The sequence below is a fragment of the Rhinopithecus bieti genome, unplaced genomic scaffold, assembly GCF_001698545.2.
Source record: "Rhinopithecus bieti isolate Rb0 unplaced genomic scaffold, ASM169854v2 scaffold_25360, whole genome shotgun sequence".
Classification (NCBI taxonomy): domain Eukaryota; kingdom Metazoa; phylum Chordata; class Mammalia; order Primates; family Cercopithecidae; genus Rhinopithecus; species Rhinopithecus bieti.
The window spans coordinates 1,959,468-1,970,112 of NW_016811703.1; the positions used below are offsets into that span (position 1 = coordinate 1,959,468).

The window sequence follows — 10,645 nt, forward strand, 5'->3', positions numbered from 1 at the left end:
GCAGTGGCGCAATCTCGGCTCACTGCAAGCTCCGCCTCCCGGCTTCACACCATTCTCCTGCCTCAGCCTCCGGAGTAGCTGGGACTACAGACACCCGCCACCGCGCCGGCTAATTTTTTATATTTTTAGTAGAGACGGGGTTTCACTGTGTTAGCCAGGATAGTCTCGATCTCCTGACCTCGTGATCCACCCACCTCAGCCTCCCAAAGTGCTGGGATTACAGGCGTGAGCCATCGCACCCGGCCTAACATTAATATTAAATATTATCTCACAAAAATCCTAATATTATTAAATATAAAATATTTAATTTTAAATGTTAGGATATAATCCTAATATTATATCTTAATAGGTACAGATGAGGAGAGCTGAGGCACAGCTGTATGTTTCTGCTATATGTTTCTGTCTCCCAAGTCAAGGGGTATAGCTATGAATTATTCAGTAAATCTATCACATGTTTATTTCTACATTTTAAATATTAAAGTTCAGTTTTTACTTGTCCTTCATTCCTTTTATCTTATCCTGTATCTATATGCAAGCAATTTGTTGGTCAGCATTGAACAAACTATTTTTGGTCCCCAAAACACTTTGCTCACCCAAGTTTTTTTTTAGTCACAGACCACTCTGAACTACTGAGTCTAGTTTCATCATCATGTTATAGTTAGGGCTGAAGAATTCCTATGTAGTCTGGTCACTAAGGGGTGTCCTACCTTTCCTTCCAAATTGCTGCCTTCATTGCGATTTCTGGTTGAGGTTTTCAGCAGCTTCCTCTGATCAGCCTCCTTTTCCCTGCTCCCACCAAGAAGTGCTCTTCCCATTCCAGACACAGCCTTGTGTTTTACTGATTGCAAGAAAAAAGAGAACGAGAATATGAAGGAGGCCAGTCTAAACTGGAGCCCTTATCTGTCCTGTAAATGATGCCTTTGAGTAGTCAGTTTTTAAAAATTGTTCCCAAACTGTTGTTTCTAGGTTATTGGTGACTCAGTACATCTTACCTGTATTCCTTCTAGCTCAGTGGGTTACATCATCTTCTGTGATTAATTTGGATTTGATTTGGCAAAATTTTTCTTTCATTTAGCAAGCTTTTATTGAACACACACTGTGTGAACTAATGCTCTGTGAGGTGAAAAAGAAAGATATTAGTGCTGCCTTGGGCCTCAGTTTCCCTACTTATGCCACATGGCTCTCTAATAAGGGATGAATGGAGTTTAATTTACAGTATTCAAAGTAGAAGTAACATTCAGTTTTCTAGATTGTAGGGTTTTTATACACATTTATATGCAGTTAAGTAGGTGAACCTCCAAATTGTTCAGGCGCCTGTTACTGAGTCTGTGTGGAATATTGGTCACGATTAACAGCCTTTGAGGCTTGCACATTCAGTAAGGCTTTAATATTGTGCCTACTAGAAGGGTGATTGTTTTTCTTCTTGTCCTTCCTAGGCATACCCAGAGTATCTCATCACTTACCAGATCATGAAGCCAGAGGCCCCTTCCCAGACTGCAACAGCCGCAGAGCAGAAGACCTAGTGAATGCCTGCTGGTGAAGGCCGGATCAGATTTCAGCCTGGGACTGGATTACAGAGGATTGTTTCTGACAACAACATCAATATTCTAGAAGTCCCTGACAGCCTAGAAATAAGCTGTTTGTCTTTTATAAAGCATTGCTATAGTGATGAATAGTATGAGTAACTGATACATACTCAACTGCTACTGTTCCCTTTGAGGAAATGTTTACAGGGGCGGCCTTTTAACATATCTCAGGCTCATTTTCATTGCAATTATCCATTTCTAAAACAAGATCACTGCAATCTAGACTTGGAAATGGGAAATAAGAAAACATAACCAATGCTTTTTCAGATGTTCACGATTCACACACTACATTTGTTTTGTTATGCATGACACGTGTATATAACAAATATACACATATGACAGGCGACAGGCTTGTTTTTGATTTGCCAGACATGCATCATTGGCTATTGTTTGTTTGTTTTTTGGTTTTTGTGGTGTTTTTTGGTTACTTTGAAAATGAGCCAGAGCCTTCTTGAGGATATTTTGCACAAAGTCACGCTGACAAAATCATGAGCAATGCAACCCGAGCTTCTGGCTCAGCAAGATTCAGTTTCCACTGTAAAAATTTTTTTTATTTTGCTCTGTAGCTGCACATCTCATTAACATAAATGGAGATGAAAAGGAAAAAACATCAAGTTTTAGTAGAATCAGCCTACTTACAAGGGAAGGGCACAAACACCAACCTGACTTAGGAACTCCTGCATTCAGAGAAGTCAAAGCCGGTGAAGGCCACTCGCTCTTTCCAATACAAGCCTGCCACAGAGGTCTTCGGGACAGTACTGGAGATGCAGGCTGACACAGGCTTGAGTTCCAAGGTGAAAAAACTGGGGAGACTGTGAAGGAGGAGCTGCATTAAGGAGGATGAAGAGCGTGTGGTTCTGTATCATTGCAGCCCCAGTGGACCCAGGGGATGCCTCCAAAAAGTAAATGCTTCCCTTCCCTTAGTCTGTACTGTTGGGATTGTTACCCCCTCCAAATTAGCTGCCTTATTTCAAAAGTCAGTGAAATTACTGTGCTTCATTGGAGTCACAAAAATACCACTTTATTGTCTCTTTAGTTGAGAAAGCTGGGATTCAGACCCGGATAGTGGATAGATAACACACAAATGCAAGGACTTTTTTGTTTACGCCAGATTTGGGGTTTATTTTGAGTGGCTTGCTTCAAATAGTTCATAAAGATCCTTGCATTAAATTTTTGAACCATTTCTTCAAACTTCTTAGTGTATTTAGACAAGGAGAACAAAAATGGAAACCAAAGCCCTTTCCGTTATTTTTTTATGTGAAGGTGAGAAAGAAATACCATACAATTTTCTTTGTGAAATTACTGTTTATTTTCATCAACATTTACCAAGTGCCATTGACATTTATAAAAAAAAAAGTATCCCTTAAATAGTTCTTACACTTGCCCTTTTCACCTTAACTGAATATGAATTGAGTGCACTAATTTATTTACTTGATATGCTGTGCATCTACTCTGCTTTGAAGCAAAAGAAATACAAACATGAGGAGGAACAGGAAAGACAGTGTGACACAAACTTGCCGTTGCAGTTGAAAGCCCTGAAGACGATGGGTTTAATGCAAGGTGATTAAGCTGTGACCTCCTTTAATCTCCTGAAGCAAAGTAAAACGGTTACATGCAAAACTTCTAGACATAGACTCTTAAAATACACACATTTTGCTTTCATTTTGGCTTCAACCCAGTGCTGGAACTAGGCATCCAGACTAGTTTGAATTTTTGTAGCTGAATCTTGCATGGGTGCTCAAAATTAAATCAAGAATTCGCCTCAGTTGTTGCTTCTTTTGAGGTTTCAGTGACCCAAGCTGGGTGTGTGTGTCTTGGCTACTTGTTTAATAGCACTGGAATTCCATATGAGGCTTTGAGAGTTGATATTCATTAAGAGGGAGTTTTTCCCGCTCTTTACTTCTCTTTTGCTCTAACAAAGGGTTGAAGAAATTGCCATCTGTGTAGTTTTCAGTAGCTGTCAAGTGTGTATTACTTACCTTCCCCCAGACGTAGTTTAAAATGGTAAATACAGCTGTGATTTTTAGTTAAGTAAAAGAGTTAATATGATATAGATATGGAAAGCTTTATAGCTTCATTAAAAAGATAAACCACTCCCTAACTGTGGTTGTATGTTGTTTCCATCATACTAACTAGATTAATGGATGCGCCAGTTTTCATCTTGGTCTTTACACTTGAGAAGTTAAACTGTGGTTCAATATTTAAACTGCCAGTGTTCTATGTCTCATGTTCTGTGTGCCAAGTGAAGGTACTGTGTAAGGAAGACATTTGCGGTGCTTCTTGTCTTATAATGATTCAAATATATAGTCGTTCTTGAAAGAGTGTGCATATATTACTCATCTGCTTAAGAGAGTGGGTTAATGGATATATCACAGGAGCCAAATACATTTTTTTCAGAACTTGAAAACCAAAGGTCATCATGAGTGCACTCAAAAGTTAGCAAGTTGATTACATTTGGGATTTTCATCTGTGGCTGTATGAAGAACCCTTTCCAATATAAAAGCATGGCATTAAATTAGGCCGAAGTCTTTTATTTTTTGTCTACGTACTATATAGAAATACTAGCAAGTTAGGATCATCCAATTAGGCCTACCCCAAAATGGCCCCTCTGTTTCCCTAACCACATGGAAGAAAGAATCTGAATGTCTCCACCAGCTTTACCCAAGTTCCAAAACTAAAGGGCTTCTGCAGACCTGATGGTGCCAGTTTACCTGCTGTTGGCCAACTGGATACTTGACTCAGGCATAAATTAAGTGCCCTGGTCCTGAAATTTTCTCCTTGTATTTGACCTCCTTCCCTGTATTTGACCTCCTTCCCTGTTCCCTAAATTACAGGTCTGGAATTAAAATGAGCTCCAGCAATGACCTTTGACTCCATTTATTTTCTCCTCCCGCATCTTGGGTCTTAAAAAAAGGAGAGCAGATACCTCTTAGTTTTTGCATCACAACCGGGAATGGGTATTGGGCCTCATGCGCTTTGCTCAGAACACTCTGCCGCTTTGTTAACAAATGACAGCATGGAACCCAGAGTTTTGATTCTATGCAAAATAACAGCAGTGCAACCAGGATTCTTGCTTTCCTTTTCCTTCTTGGAGTTTGGAATTTCTAGCTTTTCAAGCAGCATAAGTAGAATCAACATGAGGATGTTTTCATGAAATAGCATCCTTATACTCCTTTGAGCTTGATTTAGTGGCTAGACGGATTTCCCTTTGCTCTCAAAATAGCAAAGTGCATTGAAATATACAGAGAAATGCCCGAATATGGCAAGCAAGTAAAGTAATGTAGGTTAACGTTCTATTATTGTATCCGTTTTACAAAAAATAAAATAAAAATTTGATTTATGCTGGAGAACATTAGAATGCAATACGTTGTCTAGGTTTTCTCCGTTTCATTGTCTCTCCCAATCGCACGAAGGGTTATTGAGCACTGTCCCCACCCCCGCCTTTTTAAACGTGCACTATCTGGATTCCTGTAAATGGCCTTGCAAACAGAAGTGGTGTGTGTTTTCAAGCACCTTTCCCCCATTGTGTCTGAATCCCATTTGTGTGACATCTGTGACAAATAGCCTTCTTACTGTGTTTTCTGCTGTACTAATTATCTCACATAAAGCTATAGACCTTACTAATTTGGCAGGTATTCACAACTGACATTAGGATTTCATGTCAGAAATTTATTTAAAGAGTAAAGTTAAATTTGTTTAGTGTCAGATCAGTGACAGAGAAGTGAAAAGAAAGTAATTGTGAAAGTGATGTTTGAGCTATTGTACACATCTAGCATATGAAAAGGAAATGCATTCAAAAAATACTACTCTAAAACATGAGGCTTCGTCAGCAACGTGTGCATTCTGCTATTAAGAGACGATTAAATTTTTCTCCTCTAGAAAGCCTTAACTATGGCAGAAACTTTTTAACCTTTTATATTTTAATAAATAAAACATTGTAGTCCCATTTCTTAGTGTTTGAAAGGTGTGTCAGTGAGTCGGCCATGCCTCCATGTGTTTCATACCTGTTCATCTTATTTTATGATGGTATATTTCATAAGTAATATTCCCTTACGTGCAATGGAGCTGATTAAAATTAATCCATTTCAATTTCTCCATATCGGAAATTCCTCAGCTACCAGATTCCTGGTTTGGAGAAGTGCTGGAAAGATTTCAAAGCCTATTCAATTGTGTATGTGGGGATACAACAACCACTGTGATACGTTGTAGAATATGAGTGATACGCAAGCTGTTTTTTAATTGTTTTAAAATGTAAACTATGGTTATACTAAAGTGAAAACCTAGAGGAAGCTAAAGATTTTATATACTTTGTATGGCCAAATACGGTTATAGTATGACCAGTTGTATACATTGCCAGAGAGTTCTGCCTCCTCTGAAATAACATTCGCACCGTAGATTGCATTTCTGCTTTTCCTTCTTTCACATTCTTTTTTGCTTTACACGTCACATCTTCGCACCTGCCCTACCACCCATCCTTTCAAAGAGGTTTCTCTCACGTTCTAGAATTCAGATTGTTCTGTTATTTTTTTTTATCAGTCGACCCATTTCTGCAGGCAGCCCTGAAAGCCCTTGTGTTGAGTCAGAGTGTTTGCAGAGAAATGCAGTTGAACCCTGGTAGTGGGATGTCCCTCACACACGCGTGCACCCCTCCCAAAGTTCAGGATGAAAGGCTAGAAAGCGCAGTCAAAGTTAGGAAAGAACACAGATCTTTGAGGCCAATAGCCCAGACCTAGAAGATGACCTTGACTGTGTAAACATTGTCTCCATGACACCAAACATTTACACTCTTCATGTGCATATAACACCTGCTTCTGCTCCCATGGTTTCAAGCTCATCTTATCTTTGTAGTAGTAATATTTGTCTTTGATACCTACAAACTAAAAAGGTACTTTTATCAAGGTTTCTCAAAACATTGACAAAACCAGCTTTGAGGAAATGTGGAGTGTTGCCCGGCAACAGCACCAGAGTAGTAATTGTATTTTCTCATTGTGATGTTAGTCTGTGTAAGTAACCAGTGTAGTGACTCTTTGGTTCCTTATTGGCGTTTTTATTTTTAGTCTCTGTGTGACCCACCAGTGGCAGGGGTTCCAACCCCCTCTCCTCTCTTTTTTGCGTTTATCTATTTGTAGGATTGTCAGATAAAGTACAAGATGCCCAGTTAAGTTTGAATTTCAGAGAAACAATTTAGCTTAAGAATGTTTCATGCAATATTTGGCATTTATTTACAATAAAAGCATTCGTTATTTGAAATTCAAATGTAACTGAGCATGCTGGGTTTTTTCATTGTTTGGTTTTCTAAATCTGGCATTCCTACAGATTTGGTCATGGAAAATCACCTACAGCATGTTAAACTCCTCTGGTCATCATCACCTTGTCACCTGAAATAGAAGTCCTTTTTCCCTCCCCCTCCACTTCTTTCCAAAGGAAGGCATCAAGGAACATAACTTGCCTGCCTGGCGGGTTTCTATTTAAGACATCTTTGTGATTATATTTAACCTGCAATTGTGCTTTGGCTTAATGTCTAGCTCACTGTACTTGTAATTGATTAATATTCAATAAAACCATTTTTAAAATACACTTGTGTGGATAGCAGTTAGCTCTTAAGTATTTTCATTTTGCCCTGCTTGTTCATTTCTGCCTGACCAACCTTAACACAAGTGACCTGAAAAAACTGTCAGAATACAAATACCAACCCTCCCTCTCCATCTTCCCGTGAGTCCCGTTTTAAGTGACTTATACTCACCTCTCAGCCCACATGGGAGTTACTGAATAACTTCTGCATCAGCAGGAGCAACACGGGTTCCTGTCAGAAATATCTCTTAAACAGGCTGACACCTTAGAGTTAGACCTCATGCCAGGTCCAGAGGCAGCCCAGAGGCCTTGCACAACATGATTGCTCAGAGACTCACCCTGTCCACCTCTCGGGGGAGAGGGAGGGGAAGAACACCCACTTCATGCAACAGTCAGTATTAAATACCCAGCACAGTGCCTGGAGCAGAGGACTAAGAAAATCCTTCCATTCTTCCCCTCTTCTTTCTCCAGGCCTAGGGATCTATTACATAGCAAATTTGAAACTAGAATTTTATCTGCACATTAACTTCTTTTGCCAGAGGGATTGTCAGAGCGACAAAGAGACATAAATAAATGGAAGTGCTCTAGTAACCCTGCAAATAACAATAACCATCACTGAGGCCCTACATGAACCAAGTACTTTGTATACATACATTTTCATTAATAACCCCAAAAACTTTGCAAAACTGGCCTTTTAATTCTGTTTTGCAGGTGAGGAAGTGAAACTGGAAGTGGTTAAATTAGTTATGTTATATCCCAGAATGCCTTCCACTATAAGACTAAATACCAGATGGCTGAGCACGGTGGGTCATGCCTGTAATTCCAGCACTTTGGGAGGCTGAGGCAGATAGATCACGAGGTCAGGAGATCGAGACCATCCTGGCTAACACGGTGAAACCCCGTCTCTACTAAAAAATACAAAAAATTAACCGGGCATGGTGACAGGCACCTGTAGTCCCAGCTACTTGGGAGGCTGAGGCAGGAGAATGGTATGAACCCAGGAGGTGGAGCTTGCAGCGAGCCAAGATCACGCCACTGCACTCCAGCCTGGGCGACAGAGCAAGACTCCATCTCAAAAAAAGAAAAAAGATTAATTACCAGTTGCTATGTACCAATCAATCACAGGTGGAGCATCAGTGTTTAAGCAAGAATGAAAGCACAAACTTAACTCTACCACATGATTTTATGTCAGTGTCTCATGCGACAATCAGATTCTGAATGCCATTAGAATCAGGTTTTGCCTTTTGGTTATAGAAAGGGAAATTATAGAGGGGACAATTTTGGGAATAAGGTGTTATAGAAAGGGTTATAGAAACAGAAATTATCTGAATTGTGCACAAAAAGCAAGTGGAATATAAAACAGCAACTTAGAATTTCAACAGCCAGGGTTGGTTTATGACACAGACGTATTCCAAGGGCCTGCTTTTATAGCATCAACCACTGTGGGTAGGGGATTGGGGGAAGTGGGGAGGGGCAGCTGTAAATCACTTGCTGGATTGGGTTTATTTTCTGAAGGAAATCACTTGCTAGAAAACTAGATCCTATTAAAGGGATGAGTGCTTCTTGGGTAGCCAGTTTTGAAGAACTGTTTTTGGATTATGTTGTCTACGTTGAGTGTTCGGATGCTGTGACCTGGTTTCTCTCATTAGAGGCAGCGTGTCCTATTTATAGCACCTGTCAACCTTTATCATTTGGCTAGGTCCACTTTTCTTCATTATCTTATAAGACTGTACAAGAGGCCTCCAAACTGAAAGAGCACCTGACACTATATTGGAAATAATGAAAGTTGGGTCATCTATTCCCATTAAGTTGGAACCTAACTGTCAGGTTTTCTGGTTGGCATCAGCTCTGAACACTTGGATATTAAAAAAAAAAAAAAAAAAAAAAAACCGTGGAAAAGGGGGTGGTGTGTACGTCTTCATTTCTACCAACTACCATCTACCATACAGTGCTAATAAAACAACTTTGCATTAGACAATATGAAAGATGTTAATTTTGTTAATATGATTCTTGGCATACTATTCCTGCCCAAGGACCCATTTGTAAAATAAGTCTATTCACCTGTACTTTCATAATTTTGCCTACAAATCAGTGGTATGTAACCCAAAGTATAAAGTGTAAGGTAACCGTGCTTATGAGTCATTGGGAGTATGTAGAGGCTGAAGGCAGGAAACCAGTGCTTGCCCTACAGTACAGAATTGCTTCATAACTCCAAGGCATTTCTATGAAGGCCATGTCTCTACCTTTCATCTGTCAAGTAGGAATACTGGCTGCCATATAGTTATTTAATTTAGGACTACTTAAAAGATGTACGAGGTGATACAAATTGAATGCTTTTGGGGTCTGAGAAGATGGAAGTAGAACAATGAGAATTTTGGGTGTCTAGTCTGTTAGTGTGACTGTTACCAAAACACCTGGGGTTTGATCTAGGCCCTGCTGCTTGCCGCACAGAAAGCCAATGACTGAGATGATAAGTATTGCCAAGGAAGAAGGCTTTAATCGGGTGCTGCGGCCAAGGAGATGGGAGTTCAGTCTCAAATCCATCTCCCTAACTAAAACTAGGGGTTTATATACCAGGGAAGAAATGTGTAAGAAAACAGGAACTAGGGAGAGGCAAGGAAGCAATCATGATGATTGAGGGGTTCAGCATCTCACTGTCTGGATGTGTTGATCTGGTGAGTTTCAGTTCTTTGATACTTTTTGAGAGGCCTGAGGGATCCTGTCCTGAGGAAGGAACTAAGATAAAACAAATATAAGTTTTGAGCTTTAAAAGCAGAAGTGTCCATTTCTATGTTTATCCAAAAACAATTGTGTATGCGAATGTTGGGTCAATTTCATAACTAGTTAGCTGAAAGACTGAAGGATTACAACTTCCAGCTCTGCCATTGGAAGGCCTAAGTTCATAGCGTGGTTTCATCACTTACTAGCCATGTGACCTTGAGAATTTTCTTACGCTTCTTGGGTCTGTTTCCTCATCATCAAAAATTAGTATACAACAACTACAACTACTATTTCATAGAGTTGCCATGAGAATTAAATGAGTTAACTTGCATAGTATGTTCTTTTTTTTTTTAATCTGAAAACTGGCTTTCCATTCTGCCCCCTAAGAAAAAGTACTTAATTGGCTAGAATGAGAGATTAGAAGAAAGCATATCTATGACTGGCTCAGACCCCTTAAAGAATTTTCTGCCGGCTGGGCATGGTGGTGCACGTCTGTAATCCCAGCACTTTGGGAGGCTGAGGCGGGCGGATCACGAGGTCAGGATATTGAGACCATCCTGGCTAACACAGTGAAACCCCATCTCTACTAAAAAAATACAAAACATTAGCCAGGTGTGGCGGCGTGCACCTGTAGTCCCAGCTGCTTGGAAGGCTGAGGCAGGAGAATGGCGTGAACCCGGGAGGCGGAGCTTGCAGTGAGCTGAGATCGCGCCACCACACTCCAGCCTGGACAACAGAGCAAGAATCCATCTTAAAAAAAAAAAAAA

At 40.1% G+C, this 10,645-nt stretch overlaps 1 protein-coding gene across 1 annotated transcript in view; it reads left to right on the forward strand.

Annotated features, from left to right (window-relative positions):
* Nucleotides 1–7,158, forward strand: part of TNKS (tankyrase) — a 228,137-nt gene extending 220,979 nt beyond the window's left edge. Inside the window, 1 exon segment of the mRNA XM_017894677.1 lies at nucleotides 1,437–7,158. Within this exon segment, the coding sequence (XP_017750166.1) occupies nucleotides 1,437–1,523 (87 nt within the window). The 3' untranslated portion in view covers nucleotides 1,524–7,158.
* The last annotated feature ends 3,487 nt before the right edge of the window (nucleotides 7,159–10,645 follow it).